The sequence below is a fragment of the Clarias gariepinus genome, chromosome 7 (assembly GCF_024256425.1).
Source record: "Clarias gariepinus isolate MV-2021 ecotype Netherlands chromosome 7, CGAR_prim_01v2, whole genome shotgun sequence".
In the NCBI taxonomy this organism is placed as follows: Eukaryota; Metazoa; Chordata; class Actinopteri; order Siluriformes; family Clariidae; genus Clarias; species Clarias gariepinus.
The window spans coordinates 39,977,960-39,994,444 of NC_071106.1; the positions used below are offsets into that span (position 1 = coordinate 39,977,960).

General features: G+C 41.2%; 2 protein-coding genes across 2 annotated transcripts; one reads left to right on the forward strand and one right to left on the reverse strand.

The window, feature by feature from the left end:
• Positions 1-678: 678 nt before the first annotated feature.
• Positions 679-8,127, forward strand: si:dkey-88e18.2 (interleukin-12 subunit beta). The gene is made up of 8 exons (XM_053500719.1): positions 679-779; positions 2,818-2,899; positions 3,050-3,295; positions 3,961-4,063; positions 4,243-4,406; positions 4,564-4,739; positions 5,571-5,687; positions 7,453-8,127. Exons 2-8 carry the CDS (start codon positions 2,818-2,820, stop codon positions 7,558-7,560), a joined length of 996 nt encoding a protein of 331 aa, XP_053356694.1. The 5' UTR covers positions 679-779; the 3' UTR covers positions 7,561-8,127.
• Positions 8,128-8,583: 456 nt separating this feature from the next.
• Positions 8,584-15,970, reverse strand: cfap161 (cilia and flagella associated protein 161). Its single transcript, XM_053500775.1, has 7 exons — positions 15,825-15,970; positions 13,645-13,734; positions 11,766-12,010; positions 11,245-11,326; positions 10,435-10,593; positions 9,012-9,085; positions 8,584-8,907 (listed from the first exon to the last, which is right to left on the reverse strand). Exons 1-7 carry the CDS (start codon positions 15,894-15,896, stop codon positions 8,706-8,708), a joined length of 924 nt encoding a protein of 307 aa, XP_053356750.1. The 5' UTR covers positions 15,897-15,970; the 3' UTR covers positions 8,584-8,705.
• Positions 15,971-16,485: the final 515 nt, after the last annotated feature.

Here is a 16,485-nt window from a genome sequence, read left to right on the forward strand (position 1 = left end):
ATGTTCCTGTATAACGTCCCGTTCCTGATTTATGCTGTTATGCACTTCACTCTTCTCTAGATGCTTTAGTGTGTGTGTGTGTGTGTGTGTGTGTGTGTGTGGATTTGTGTTAATTCACATACACACTACAGGTGTATAAGAGAGCTCAGGAGCTGATGTCAGGATGTCCAGGAGGCTCCAGTTTCACCCCAAAGCTGATGGTTCAGTAGGGTTGAGTTCAGGCCCCTGAGTCCACACCGTGCGGGTTTGTGGATGACGTCATGCTGGATAAGGGTTTGGGGTTCTTAGTTTCGCATAAAGGTCAGGATGGTAGAACTGTGAGGAGTGATTACTTATCTATTATTATTATTATTATTATTATTATTATTATTATTATCATTGTTGTTGTTGTTGTTGATGTTGTTGTGGGTTCGGACCCCCGCTCCGGTTCCGACCCTGATGCAGTGACTCCACAGCGCGCGCTGCTCTGATGGTGCGAGTGAAACCGTCACCGGATGTATGGTAGCGCTCGAGACAGCGCAGTGGTTATTAATACTGTTGCTGAGAAACACTGGACACACACACACACACACACACACACGCTTTACTGATTACTGCGTGTTCGCACCTAGAGGTCACACAATGCAGCAGGGGAAATACTGCAACCTCCCCGCACACACACCTCCGCCCACACACACACTCACACACACACACACACAGCGCCCCAGGGCGCGCTCCGAGGGATAAAAGAGCCCGCGCGCGGACACAGCACGAGCATCACCGAGCCGCGCGCGCCGACAGTGAGTACACTCTGGTGTTTATTATAGAGCGCAGTGTTTATTCTACTGACTTATTCACTTAGACGCGACTTGTGTTTCATTTAGGATATTAGAAACAGTTTCATTGTTTTTATTCAGAGGCAGTGTTTATTTTGTTAAATTATAAAGTTTTTTTTATTAACTTATAGCAGGTTTTATTCTATTAACTTGTAGAGAGTTTTATTTTATACTTATAGCAGTTCTTTGTTGATTTTATTCAGCAGGTTAAAATCTATTAACCTATAGACATTTGTTATTTTGTTTTTATTATATATTTTTTATTATAATCATCTATTATTTCATAGTTTCGTTTATGCGTTAAATTATTTGTTTACAGTGAAGGCTTTTTATTATAAATAAGCTGTTTTATCACCTAGTTATCCCAGAGAAAGCCTTTAAAGTCTAATTACTCAGTAAATGTTAAAAACATTTTTATTAAACCAAAACAACAATTTAACATTTCAGGTCGTTTTAGTTGGTTATTTAAAACAGAGTTTGGGAAATTAGAAATTTTGGGGTTCATTTTTTTTGTCAATGTATCAATGGTGTAGTTTATAATGACAAAAAATACATTAATAAAAACATAAATATTTTTTGTAGTAAAACACAAGACTTGTTTTTCTCTAATTTATCATTAAGGATCTGTTTGTACTTTTAATAAGCATTCATATGTTTGGTCTTCACAAGGAAAGAATTATTAGAGGGAACCTTTCAGGGCTACAGGTGAGATGTTAGTGGAGGTGAGATTTACATTTGGCAGACGCTCTTATCCAGAGCGACTTACATTTTTATCTCATTACACATCTGAGCAGTTGAGGGTTAAGGGCCGCGCTCAAGGTGGCTTGGTGGTTGTGGGGTTTGAACCTGGGGTTTGAACCTGGGATCTTCCGAAGCGTAATCCAATGCCTTAACCACTGAGCTACCCCTGATGAGCTAGGTGAGATGTTAGTGGAGGTGAGATGTTAGTGGAGGTGAGACTGAAGCACAACTACAGACGCAGTTTTTGGTTTTGAAGATGTCTGATAGAAGTGCAGGATTTTCTTCTCTGGTGTTTGTTCTGAATGTAATGAGACATTCTCTCTCTCTCTCTCTCTCTCTCTCTCTGTGAGGTTTATATAAGATCCGGTCTGTAGAACATCACGCTGTTGATTCATGAGTTGAGATGTTCGGCAGCATGAGCATGTGATCTGAGAATCTGAGGGTGAAATGTGTCAAACCTGTGTGTGTGCATGTGTGTGTGTGTGCATGTGTGTGCTTGTGTGTTGCAGCTTGTGCTGGCACACGATTGTGTGAAATGTTTATATTTAGAGATGTGCATCTATATATTGTGAATGGAATATCTTGCCTTGTGCTTAACACAGAATGGCAATTTGTGTGTGTATAAGAGAAAAAAAAAGAAAGAGAAAAAAAGAAAGAGAGAGAGACCGAGAATTGTATGATGCATGAAGAAATGAAACTGTGGTGATCTGCACAATAAGGGAAACCCTAAACCTCAGAGCTCCCTCGAGCTGCCCCAAAGCACCAGAAAAAGATCCCAGATATTCTTCTGAGTATTTGGTGTGATTTTATTCTGGAATTTTTTTTTTGGTTAGAAATTTGATACTGAATGTTTGCTTTTAACAATAATAAAATTTAGAAGATGGAAATGCTAATTATTAATTTTTATTCCACAACTAAAATATTTAGAGGGAAATAGAAGAAAATAAGGAAGCAATGTTTAAAAATATCTATATTTAATTTATATTATATATTACTTTATTATTATATATTATTTTTTTATATTATTATTAATAATAATAATAATAATAATAACTGCTGATCTATACATTAAACTTTACATATTTGTAATATTGTAATATTTATGTGTATAAAAACAAACTCTTGAAATATAATTTCACCAAAAACTTTTTTAAACCTGTAATCTACCAATGCCCATACGCCCCACCCATAACCCCACCCATAACTCCACCCACGACTCCACCACTAACTGTGCACTTGTACTTTGTTCCCCGTGGTGTAGATGAGAACTTCACTGAACATCATCACTTTTCTCTGCCTGTGCAGCATGAGAGTCACAGCGTTGGACAAATTCCCAAAAAAATGTAAGAAAACACACACACACACACACACACACACACACACACACACACACACTAATGTGAGATCTGCTGGAGTTTAATATTCCTTATATATGCATTGTGTGTGTGTGTGTGTGTGTGTGTGTGTGTGTGTGTATGTGTGTGTTTGTAAAGTTGAGGCAGGTAAGATTGAAAGCGAAGTTACACTGACCTGTGACGGAGCCAGTAACACACCTGTGACGTGGAAGTTTAATGGTGAGGACGCCACAGAGGTTGGGTTCGAGAACATCGTGTTTGACGGCCACAGGATGACGCTGCAGAAGTTTAACGAAGAGCAGACTGGGAACTTCTCCTGCTGGAGTGGGGGACAGGAAGTGGACTACACCTACGTCCTGCTGGACGTGTCCGACACCATAACCGGTGAGACACCATGACCTGAGACATAGCATGAAATAATCATGTGACTTCAGACGGTTCTGCGTGGACCAGAACCATGTGACTGTTTATTATTAAACTAGAGCAGAGTTGCATTTCAATGAATCCTTTAAAATGAGTGGATGACACTTACGATAAAGTAAATAACATCTGCAAAATAATGCGCATCAACAAAGTAGGCCTGAAGTTTTTCTCTCATTCTAGAATTAATTGTATAATTTATTTCATGATCACGCTATAATCTGACACACACTGCTCCTAAGCTTCAACGTCAAATTGTTCAAGAATCCTGGCACTCAATCAGCTTTAAATTTATTGTTTGTGTGTGTGTGTGTGTGTGTGTGTGTGTGTGTGTGTGTGAATAAATTATTATTGTAAGTTTGACACAAACTCATTTTATGACATGATGCAGATCTTACAGTTTAATCTCTTATTTATTTTAAATTAATTTCCGTTATCGTTCTTTTGACTTCATTAAATTATAAAAATAAATAGATTTTTAATTTAAACAATAATAGATATTACTTTCATCATTTGAAATAACTTCTTATACGAAAGTTTTATAATAAATTTGATTTGATTAGATTTGATTAGATTTAATTTGATTTAATTTGATTTGATTTGATTTGATTTGATTTGATTATTATTAGACTCTCCTGTGTCCTGCACGGCGGAAAGCTTTAACTGCACCTCCACGATTTCCTGCACCATGAGTGAGAAGGGCTACAAACATTTCAGGCTTCGGGATGAAAGGTCTCACTGCACACACACACACGCACGCACACACACACACACACACACACACACACACACACACACACACACACACACACACACACACACACACACACACACACAATTGCATATGTGTGCTCATAGTACAATAAGCTTTTACTCTGTGTGTGTGTGTGTGTGTGTGTGTGTGTGTGTAGGACCGACTCCTGTTGGCTGAGTCCCTCAAAGGGCAGGTTCAACCTGACACACACCACCAACCCGTTTGCGGAGGAAGCCACGCCCATTGTGGTCTTAGGAGAGGGCATCTCTGATCTAGGCAACTATTTTAAAATCACCGTAAGCTTCTACATGCGGGATATCAGTAAGTGTGTGTGTGTGTGTGTGTGTGTGGCTCACTATGCCAATATGTCTATGTTAAATATATTTAATTAATTAGAAAAATATCTGTAAAAGCTAAAATGTGTTCCCCCGTCCTGTGTGTGTGTGTGTGTGTGTGTGTGTGTGTTCTCCCTCCGCAGTAAGGCCCGGTGTTCCTCAGATCTCCGTGGTGATTAAGAGCAGTGGGCGTGTGCTGGAGGTGAATCCCCCGCTCAATTGGACTCAGCCCCTCAGCTACTACCCTCTGGAGCATGAAATTGAGTTCCGGAGGAGAGATGATGGAAAGATCGACTCAGTCTTTTACACGCAGCCCAACGTGAGTGTCTCGTCCAGGATGATTTAAACCATCAGCAAGCTTTTAGGAACGAAACACACACACACACACACACTAACGTGAACATCTCCATGACCGTGAAGGTTCACAGAGTTACAGTCGGGTCAAAAGTCGAGTCAGATTTCTTTATAGCACGTTTAAAAAACAACCAAAGTGTTGTACAATGATAATAAACAACAACAACAACAATCAGGATTAAACAACACAAATGAAAGCAGCTTAAGTTAACTATATAGAAAGTTAATAAAATAAGTTAGTAAATCAATCAAATAAAATCATAATATATTTTAATTTAAATTAATAATCAATAACTAAAAAGTGAAATAAATAATAAAAAAAGAATAAAGAATGTAAAGAATGCCGAGTCCTGCGCTCTGATTGGTCAGAAGGTGTTGATTAATTCTCTCTAACAGCAGCCCCGACAGTAGTACAGATTTATGTTAACGCGCTAATGCTAAAACAGTATTGTTTCCATAGAAACAGCTCGTTCATGTTATTGTGTAACACTAGTGTAAGGAGTCTCCAGTGTCAGTGCAGTTTTTCAGTAAATTGACAAGATGTTTTTTTATGTACAGTATTTTTGTTTTATTAACCTGAAGAGAGAGAATAGAGAGAGGTGAAGTGACGGAGTGAGTATTTATAACTGCTGTAACGTGAGCGAGAACAGGAACTGAAGAGGAATAAGAGGAACAAACACTCAGGGGGCGCGCGGTCGCAGGGAAATCATCAGCTGCAGGGCGTGACCAGATCTCTGCTTCACTAAAGTGTTCGGTGTCTTTAAGGTCGAGTGTTGATTTTCTCATCTTTCTCCAGAACACGGACCCGTCAGGAGGAGGCGTCGCCATCCCACCCGGAACCAGTAAACTGCGCGTTCGCTGCAGAGACTCGCTCCTGCTCTCACAGTGGAGCGAATGGACTCAGTGGCAAAATGTATCTCTCTAAAACACACACACACACACACACACACACACACACACACACACACACACACATCTGTGCAAAAGTCTTCTTCTGCATTTCTTCATCACTCACTCACTCACTCATCTTCTATACCGCTTTATCCTGTATTCAGGACGTAAACTAATCACCGGCCTGATCATCATCATCATCATCTGTCACCGTCCGCACCTCTTTTTAGATGTGTTTTCACTGTGTGGCTCAACAAACCAATAAAACAAGACTAAACTGACCCTCAGGAAGCCTGGAGAACTTCAAGACTACATTTAAATACGAGAAGATCCAGAGCTTTGGAAGCAACGTATGAAGAACACTTTTGCACACCACTAATGCAGCAGTCAAAAAATTGAAGGCTGAAGCAGATGCAAATGCAGTTACGCATTTTAATTTAAATTCCAGACAAACAGATACAAATATATGTTTAAAAAAGGCGAAAACCCTAACCCTAGGATCACAGTAATCAGGTTCTACTAATAATTAACTGACCTACTGCCTACAATACTGACCCAAACTAATAAACACGAGAGGGATTTAGTAATTCCTCTTCCAGCCGCTAGAAGAAGCGTGATCATGTCCCTTCCCTGACCTTTACGATCTTCGTCTCGTCACAGTATGAGGACTGAACCCGAGCTCTGTCTATCACACTCAACATTTAGAAACGTTTAAACATCACACAGCAGCGGATGGAGCGGAGACACAGCAGCGGCTCGGGGTACAGATACTGAACACACACCTGGGGAATGATCTCCACCTGGGTCTGTGGTCTAGTCTTCGGAGCTAGAGATGAGACGGAGAAGTCTCGCACTGATTCGGGTCGTCTCTGACACTTAACTCTAAACTAACTCCAAACTTCATTCATTAATTACATTCAGTGAACTTTTTACTAAAACAATAAAACTAAATTTGAAAAGCTGTGAATTTTATTTAAAAAAAAGTAGTTTTTGTTAAAAGTAATCAGATAATCCTGTCTTAGTGAAGCCAAAACACACAACACACACACAATACACACACATAATACGCCATAATGATATAAACTGAAACACACACAATTTTATTTATCATGTTCTTTGGCTTTATTGTGAGCACAATATATATTTATTTATTTATTTATTTGCTTGTTTGTTGATGAAAGATATTATTTATTCCTTTGTTCTGTTTTGTCTGATTAAAAAGCTTCTCTTCGTCTCTTCATCCCGTCTGTTGTTGTTCCTGGTGTTTTGTGTTTCTGTCGTCTGTGTTTCCTAAACGTCTGATATGACTTGAAGTCATACAGTGGTGTATATGTGTGTGTGTGTGTGTGTGTGTGTATGATTGCAGAATTTATCACCAAACCTTTATTTAAAAAACATAAAAGAAAACCTAAAAACTAATTTAAGTAAAGTCTGAAAGATAAACATAAATATATAAATTATTTACATTTCAAATTCCAGACTTCAGTGATGTTTATAAACATGTTGTGTTTATTATTGTGGACAATTTGATTATTTTACACCATCAGAGGTGCAGTTAAAGAGTCTGTAGACCAGTTTAGATGTTTGCTGGTTTGCTGGGTTCCTAACTGGACCTGGTGTTCCTTACCTGCTGATGTTAAAAAAAGTGAAAAATCCGTAAGATAAATCATATTACAGAGGAGTGTGCGTGTGTGTGTGTGTGTGTCTGTGTGTGTGAGAGAGAGAGAGAGAGAGAGAGAGGTGTGCACCTGCACAGAAATGCACATGATGTCTCTTTGTGTCCTCAGGTGGGTAAGAGAAGACCAAAAAATGGCAAGAAACTAAAGAAAAAGGACAAGAAGAAAAACAAGCACTCGCGGAAAAGAGAGGATAAAATCGAACGTTCTGTAGCATGAATCCGCGTCTCAGCCGAGGTCCGTTCCTCTTTACGCGGCTGTATACTAATGAGGTGACCATCCACACGAGGACGGGTTCCCCACCGAGTCTGGTTCCTCTCAGGGTTTCTCCCTATTACCATCTCAGGGAGTTCGTCCCTCAGCACCGTCGCCCTCGGCTCGTTCTTCAGGGACGATCTGATCACTGTGATCTGTACACGGTTTTATCATTTTATTTTGATTGTGTGAGGCTGCTTTGTGATAGTGACTGTTGTTAAAAGCAAAACTGAACTGAATTGAATTGAGTCTCTCTCTCTCTCTCTCTCTCTCTGTCACTCTTTGCTTTTACTCACACCTTTGTCCTTTGTTACACATTTCCCAACTTGTTTGATCTTCATCACTTATGTCTATCAGGGTTACACTGATCAATAAACCAAACACACACCCACACACACACACCTTTATAACACACTAGCAGTGCAGGTTCATGTTAATCCACTTGCTGTTCTAATGTTGTTTCCATAGCAACAGATCACTTGGACGTGTCCTCATAATAAACTAATTAAAAAATTTGTGTAAATCATTACAGTTTAGTGTAAGGAGTGATGTGTGTGTGTGTGTGTGTGTGTGTGTGTGTGTAAGGAGTCTCCAGTGTCAGCGCTCCGTAACAGTCAGTCAGAGCAGTGATGAGACAGAGTGAAACTTTCTGTCTGTGCAGGAAACTGAGTCTGATTTCTGAAGTCGAGACGTCTGATCACAGTTTGAGCAATCAACAAAAAAAAGAGAATAGATAAAATAAATCAAAGCATCTGGGGCGGTGTCACATCATCATCATCATCATCATCATCGTATCTACTGCTTCCTGAAGATCAGAATAAACCAGGTCTAAGATAAAGAAACCTGCACTGAGACATTTCACCCTGCATCAGGACTCGTCTTCTAATGTTCATTAAAACGGTTTGTTCTTCTCTGTATAAAAACAAAAATAACCTGTTAACAGAAGAAAATCCTAACAATAACAAAATAAATCCATAAATAGGTTTAATGATCTCAGACCTTCTTTATTAGAACCTGATGTTTAGAGACGGGGTGTAATTGTGACTCCAGGATTTTTGCACTCGATAATGAAGAGACAGTTTCTTAGTATCCGGACGCAGGAGCAGCTCTTACACTCGCGTGTGTGTGTCTTCAGCTGTGTGTGTGTGTGTTGATGTTTCTGACTGGTTCCTGTCCGAGCCGCTGGACTCGGCCTGAGGAGCTTCTCCCGGTTCAGCCGTCATGAAGATCCAGTGGTTGCAGACCTGCTCGGCTTTATGGGAATCCAGGAAGGTGTGAGCCGCGACCTCTGACTCCCTACCGAACGGGGTCCTGAAAAACACAGAGATAGTGTGAGTCTCACACACACACACACACACACACACACACGAAAGATAAATCAGTAAAAGAGTGTAAAACACGACTGGGTTCTTTACCAGAGTGTGTGTTCCGGCATGGCAGCCAGACACTGGTTAGTCTTACAGTGAGAGAGCAGCAGCTTGGAGTTCACCTGCACACACACACACACACACACACACACACACAGTGTCACGTTACAACAATTTCTAAAAACTGGTCACTAAAAACAAACCTGAGACTGATGAGATATATAAGAAAGAAAGAAATCAAACAAGTTATAAATAAATAAATATTTTTGTAAACCTGTTTTGCTACAGGTGTGTTTACAAGTATTTAACAGGTGTTTACAGGTAGGTTTACAGATGTTTACTGGGCATTTACAGGTGTGCAGGCGTGTTTAAAAATTTTCACAGCGTGTTTACAGGTGTGCAGGTGGGTTTGTATATATGTTGACAGGTTGTTTACAGGTTTGCAGGGGTGTTTACAGATGTTTACAGGTTGTTTACTGGTGTTTACCAAGTGTTTGCAGGTTTGCAGGTATGTTAACAGATGCTTACAGGTTGTTTAAAGGATTTCAGGGGTGTTTACAGACGATTATGTTTTTTTTACAGATGTGCAGATGGGTGTACAGATGCTTACAGGTTTGCAGGGGTGTTTACAGATGTTTACAGGTTTTTTACAGGTTTCGATGTGTTTACAGTTGTTTACAGGGTGTTTACAGATGTTTACAGGTTGTTTACAGATGTTTACAGGTTGTTTACAGGTTTCGATGTGTTTACAGTTGTTTACAGGGTGTTTACAGATGTTTACAGGTTGTTTACAGGTTTCGATGTGTTTACAGTTGTTTACAGGGTGTTTACAGATGTTTACAGGTTGTTTACAGGTTTCGGTGTGTTTACAGATGTTTACAGGTTGTTTACAGGTTTCTGTGTGTTTACAGATGTTTACAGGTTGTTTACAGGTTTCTGTGTGTTTACAGATGTTTACAGGGTGTTTACAGATGTTTACAGGTTGTTTACAGGTTTCGGTGTGTTTACAGATGTTTACAGGTTTCTGTGTGTTTACAGATGTTTACAGATGTTTACAGGGTGTTTACAGATGTTTACAGGTTGTTTACAGGTTTCGGTGTGTTTACAGATGTTTACAGATGTTTACAGGGTGTTTACAGATGTTTACAGGTTGTTTACAGGTTTCGGTGTGTTTACAGAAGTTTACAGGTTGTTTAAAGGTGTGCAGATGGGTGTAGAGATGTTTATGGGGTGTTTACAGGTTTGCAGGGGTGTTTACAGGGTGTTTACAGGGTGTTTACAGGTGTCTACTGCAGGTGTGTTACATGTAACTTACAAGTGTTTAGTGTGTGTGCTGCGTTTAAAGATCTGTACAGGTGTGTTTATAGGTGTTTACTAGTGTTTTGTTGTGCAGGTGTGTGTGTGTGTGTGTTTGCATAAGAGCGAGAGAGAGAGTGAGAGAGTGTGTGTGTGTGTGTGTGTGTGTGTTCACCTGCACAGGGAAGCCTTCGTGTTCAAGTCGTTCCTGTGGATCAAAGTAAACCGGCCTCCACCAACACAGGAAGTCCAGCTGCTGCACCAAGTTCACTTCCTGCAGCCGGGATTTTTTAGCACACTTCTGGAAGGTTCTGTGGTCACTGGCCAGGTAAAGCTGCACCCAACAGCACAGGTGGCTTTGTTAATCAGCAATACGGAAACTGCTTTAAATATTTTAAGTGTAAGTAGAGTCAGCGCGGGCGGGTCGGGGTGATGTGACGGGGTGATGTGACGCGGCGATGTGACGGGGTGATGTGACGTGGTGATGTGACGGGGTGATGTGACGTGGTGATGTGACGGGGCGATGTGACGGGGCGATGTGACGTGGCGATGTGACGTGGCGATGTGACGTGGCGATGTGACGCGGCGATGTGACGGGGCGATGTGACGTGGCGATGTGACGGGGCGATGTGACGTGGCGATGTGACGTGGCGATGTGACGGGGCGATGTGACGTGGTGATGTGACGGGGCGATGTGACGGGGCGATGTGACGGGGCGATGTGACGCGGCGATGTGACGGGGCGATGTGACGGGGCGATGTGACGGGGCGATGTGACGCGGCGATGTGACGCGGCGATGTGACGGGGCGATGTGACGGGGCGATGTGACGCGGTGACGTGGCGCGATCGAGGCCTGGAGGAGCTTATGAATCAGCAGGAAATAAAAGCAGAAGAGCGGAAATAGAGTTTTCCCCTGTTGTGGTGACATCACTGCGGGCGTGTCGGGGTTAGATCACATCCCTGTGAGGGTGTGGTGTGGGGTTACCTCTCCACCGGATCCGCTGGTCGTCCTGAGGGCGAAGCTCTGCTCGTATCTGAGAATCTCTCCATCAGAAGTCTCGTCCACACTAAACCACAAAAACCACAGGAAAGAGGAAGTGTGTGTGTGTGTTAGTGTGTGTAAATGTTATTATAGGCCAAACTCAACAAAAAAAAATCCCTTTTCTTAATACAGTACTCCTATAAGTTGATTAACGCCAATCACCTGTAAGTTACCCCTGGCACAACAGGTTTACATTAAGCCCCGCCCACAAAACTCTATAAAACACATTTAGTGTAAAAGACCCTAATAACGCAGCTCAGCCACTGTGGTGTGTCGGTGACCGAAGACACACACACACACACACACACACACACACACACACTCTCACCTCCTTTTATAGGGTGCCATGACTTTTTTCTCCCAATTAAACAGCTAATCTTATTTATCTTAACTCAGGTGTGTTAATGCTCCTGAAAAATTGACGCTTGGTGTTTATATGTAAATAAAATTGGTGATAAAAATACCTGGTGATTATAAAGGAGTTCCTCACACACGGCTCCATGCCCCTGGCTCCGCCCACCTGACAGGGCCCATGTAGGGCCGGCGTGGAGTCGCCCAGGTGCGATGTGATGTTGCTGAGGTCAGCGATGATGCTGAGGGCGCAGGGGGTGCAGGGGTCACAGGGGTCATGCGTCACTCCGCGAGCGCTCAGCAGCTGGACCGTGTCTCCAAAACGCAACAGACCGTCCGGCGTCACGGACAGACTCACCTACAAGAGGACACGTCTCACATTCATATTATTGGATTTAATATTTGTATTAAAAACAAAGGCGGGTCTTGAAATAAACTTTACATAAGATAATATTATTAATATACAGTTCTGAAAAAAATTTACAGACCACTGCAGCATAATCAGTTACTTATGTCTTTGTTTCTTACAGGTGTGTGTGTTGGTGAGATTAACAGTTTAGTTTGACAATATTTCTCCTAAATTCCAAATATAACTATTTAGAGTGTATATGTAAAGGAAATGACATCATCACAACACATCAAAATAACCTGAGATCATGCAGTATCTGCAGAGCTTTAAGAAGTAAATAATTTGTAAACAAGTTGTGTTAATATTTTGGCTAAATAATATTAAAAAAATCATTATTTGGTGGAATAACCCTGATTTACACTTGCAGCTCTCATGTGTTTCATTTCTCCACCAGTTTTTCACATCGCTGTTGGGGAACTTCATGCCACCCTTTTTTACAAAATAAGAACAAACAGCTCAGCTTTACTTGATGGTTTGTGACCCTCTATTTTCCTCTTGATGACATTCCAGAAGTTTTATGGAGTAAACTGCAGTTATTAATTTTTTCCAGAGCTGTATTTCTTTATTAAAGCAGTAACTGATGGCCTGGTGTCAGAACAATCTCTCCTTCAATGTAGCTGTGACCAAGGAGATGATTACTGATCGTAGGAGGAGGAGGAAGGAGCCAGATACCCTGATTTACACTGGCAGGAGCGAGGTGGAGGGGGCAAAAACTTTTAAAATTCCTTGGAATTAAGATCAACCTCACAGTGGTCATGGTGCCACAACTCCCCAGCTCCTGAGGAAATCTCAGCAGGTCAACAAAACTGGGACAGGAGACAGATGTGTACAGATGTGCAGTGGAGCTGATTCAGGGGATTAAAACTGCACAGTGCGTCTGGTTCTACAGTGTACAGTAGTCTATGTTCTCATCTCTCAGATAAACAATAAAAATAACTGTAATAAATAACTGCATAAGTGTCATTATTTTGCTGTAACCACCGTCATTTTTTTCACATCCCCGAGCAGGTTTCACATCCCCTCTGTCGTGGGTTTCAGGTTCGTGTCTCATTGCAGGTTTCACTTATTTTTAGCACATCCCTTTTTTAAATTAAAATTTTCCCTTCAAATCATTTTCTTTTTTCGTCCTTTCATGGAGGTACTGGAGAAGTGTGTGTGTGTGTGTGTGTGTGTGTGCTGCTGCTGGAGTGGAGAAGAGGCATACCATTGATGATGATTTTCCTACTACCACAGTGATCATTGTTTATATCTCCACGCCGTCTCATCATACTCTCACCTCACACCCAGTTCCTGACCTCACCAGCGCTGTAAGAGCGTTACGCAGTAGTCGAGCTCACCCCGCTGACGTCACCGCTCTTCCTCCTGACGTCAGCGCTGCTGCTGCACAGGGTTTATTATCGTGATAAAGGGATGTGATGCAGGAAGGCGGCGTGATAAGGAGGCCTGTCAGTGTTTACTCGTCGTGTCGTGGCCTTCACACACTACCCGTACACACTGATTGCTTTGTTTATAGAGTATGCACAGATTTTCAGTGTTTTTTTTTATATCACATTCATCACTTTTAAATGAATCGAGCTGCTTACAGGCCGGAGGAGGGCGTGTCTCAGGATGCCGTGTTTCTGGACAGTGAGTTCTCCTCTTTCCTTCCTCTGCAGAAAATCTCTCAGAGCCTCCTACACACACACACACACACACACACACAGATAGAACTCAGTAACAGTAACCCTATTTAAAATGACGTTTTATGGCCAAAGACTTGCAGCTGTTTAAAACAAGAGCAATTTAAACAGCTCAACACAACTAATATAACAAATGGTTTCTGTTCTGAAAATGTCAATGATATATTAATTCTATTAGCACTCCAAGCAAGTCAGTGTTTAATGTTGATTACCCAGAATGCCTCTGTAAAAGAGCAGCTCTCTGTTCTTCTGGTGCATCAGAGGAAAACACAGACCATGCAGACCCTCGATTTAGGGAGGTGAAGGGGTACACAGGCAGGAGGCAGAAACAAACTCTCCACACAACTTTAATAATAAGAATATAACCTAATATAATATCTAAACTAACAATATATAGTAATATAAGTTACTAGTATAAAACTAATAATAGTTACTAATTTTATTTTGTTATACTCCTTTATTATTCATTAAAAGTACACTTACAGTGAGGTCAATAAGTATTTGATCACCCTGTGATTAACCCCACAATCAGCCAAAGTCTAAGTAGATACATGGGGTACCAATGATGCTAAGAATGGTGAAGAATCAGCCCAGAACTACACGGGAGGAGCTGGTCAATGCCCTGAAGAGAGCTGGGACCATCGTTTCCAAGGCTACTATCAGTAATACACTAAGACATCATGGTTTAAAATCTTGCATCGCACGGAAGGTTCCCCTGCCCGTCTGAATTTTGCCAGGGACCATCTGGATGATCCAGAGGAGTCATGGGAGAAAGTCCTGTGGTCAGATGAGACCACAGTAGAACTTCTTGGTCTTAACTCCATTCGCCGTGTTTGGAGGAAGAAGAATGATGAGTATCATCCCAATAATACCATACCTACAGTGAAGCATGGGGCTGGAAGCATCATGCTCTGGGGGTGTTTTTCTGCACAGGGGACAGGGCGACTGCACTGTATTAAGGGGAGGATGAACGGGGACATGTATTGTGACATATTGGGCAAAAACCTCCTTCCCTCAGTCAGAGCATTAAAGATGGGTCGTGGCTGGGTCTTCCAACAGGACAATGACCCAAAGCACACAGCCAGGAACACCAAGGAGTGGCTCCGTAAGAAGCATATGGACTATTTAAAAGCAGAATAACAGGTCTGTGAGGGTCAGAAATCTGTCTGATAAGTAAGTGATCAAATACTTATTAAACACAGTAATTCACAAATAATTTGTTTAAAAATCATACAATGTGATTTTCGGATTTTTCTTTTTAGATTCTGTCTCTCACAGTGGAAATGCACCTCTGCTGAAAATTGTAGACCCTCCATGATTTCTAAGTAAGAGAACTTACAAAATCACAGGGTGATCTTATTGACCTCACTGTCTATATATAAGGTATGGTATATCAGAAGCAAAAATAAACACATTTGCTAAATAAAATTTCATTCCATTTTATGTTTTTATGCCCTTTTTAAAGTTCTAATCTTTCAATGATCTTTTCATTCAGATGAAACTTGGGCAATTTAGATTTCACATGAAAAGACATAAATTATTCTAAAATGCTTAAATGAGATATTGCAACATGAAAGTGACAAGGTTACGGACACTACATTTTTAATTGGGGGGAAAAATCCCTAATTTTGCACTGAATGCTTTAATTTAAGTAACATTACAGATTGTGTTCTTCCAGAAGCTTAAAGCAACTTTACTATCAATAATCATAAAGAAATATGAATAATTTGCATTTCAAGTGATTATTGTTTGAAGCGAGACTGTATAACACAGAAATCAGGGCTCATATAAAATTCTCTCTCCAAAACCGCTGATGTTAGTAACTTTAGGGAAATATTTAGGGAAGTGAGATCGGTCACTTCCATGTTGCATAAACTTCAGTAGTAGCTTCTTTGGAACACGCTTTCTGTATTATTATATAAAATAAATAAATAAATAAATAAATAAATAAATAAAACCAGCACTAGAACAGTTTTCTTATTACAAACAGCTGCAACTTAGTCATTTTGGCCAAAACAAAAGATAACTTTTTGAATAATTTCGAGTATAAGTGTGTGTGTGTGTGTGTGTGTGTGTGTGTGTACCTCCTCCAGGTTGAGTTCCTCTATCCAGTTCCCCACTCGGACCCCCGGACTGTAGACTCTCAGCTTAGCCATCCTCTCACTGCAGCTCAGCGATAAACAAACAAACAAACAAACAAATAAACAGTAAACAGGTCAAATCCAGCTGTGCGCGCGCTCTCTCTCTCTCTCTCTCTCTCACCGGCGGTGTGTGTGTGTGTGTGTGTGTGTGTGTGTTTACGCGTCTCCATGGCAACGCGCTTCTACAGGGACATTAAAGCCTCCGCTAGAGGGCGCGCGTGCGGCTCTCGGGGACACCGGGGCCGGTTGTGACGTTTCTGTCCAAACATCCTTATAGTGAAGTGAAGAGTGTAAACTGTGTGAGAGCACTGACCGGAGTGTGTGTACAGAGTAATAAAACACAAAGGGAATTAAACATATAAGCAGTTCTGGTGTGTGTGTGTGTGTGTGTGTGTGTGTGTGTGTGTGTGTGCAGAAAAGTAGTAAAAATAGGCACAAATACACCCAGTTCTCATTAAAAGACGAGCTGATGGTCTGATGCGGACTGACACACACACACACACACCTGAGTACCTGTTACTGATGATTACTTTCCTCTAACAGCAGCACCCTGAGTGTGTTATTCCTCTTACAGCCCAAACAAACAGCTTTACCTCTGACTGTG

What these genes read in the sequence shown, in the direction of transcription:
- si:dkey-88e18.2 (XM_053500719.1), top strand. Translation starts at nt 2,818, where the DNA reads ATGAGAACTTCACTGAACATCATCACTTTTCTCTGCCTGTGCAGCATG. An exon ending in CTTCTACATGCGGGATATCA is followed by an intron (nt 4,407 to 4,563) that starts GTAAGTGTGTGT and finishes CTCCCTCCGCAG; the next exon opens with TAAGGCCCGGTGTTCCTCAG. An exon ending in TCTTTTACACGCAGCCCAAC is followed by an intron (nt 4,740 to 5,570) that starts GTGAGTGTCTCG and finishes ATCTTTCTCCAG; the next exon opens with AACACGGACCCGTCAGGAGG.
- cfap161 (XM_053500775.1), bottom strand. Translation starts at nt 15,896, where the DNA reads ATGGCTAAGCTGAGAGTCTACAGTCCGGGGGTCCGAGTGGGGAACTGG. An exon ending in AGGAACTCAACCTGGAGGAG is followed by an intron (nt 13,735 to 15,824) that starts GTACACACACAC and finishes GTGTGTGTGTAG; the next exon opens with GAGGCTCTGAGAGATTTTCT. An exon ending in GACACGCCCTCCTCCGGCCT is followed by an intron (nt 12,011 to 13,644) that starts GTAAGCAGCTCG and finishes GTCCTCTTGTAG; the next exon opens with GTGAGTCTGTCCGTGACGCC.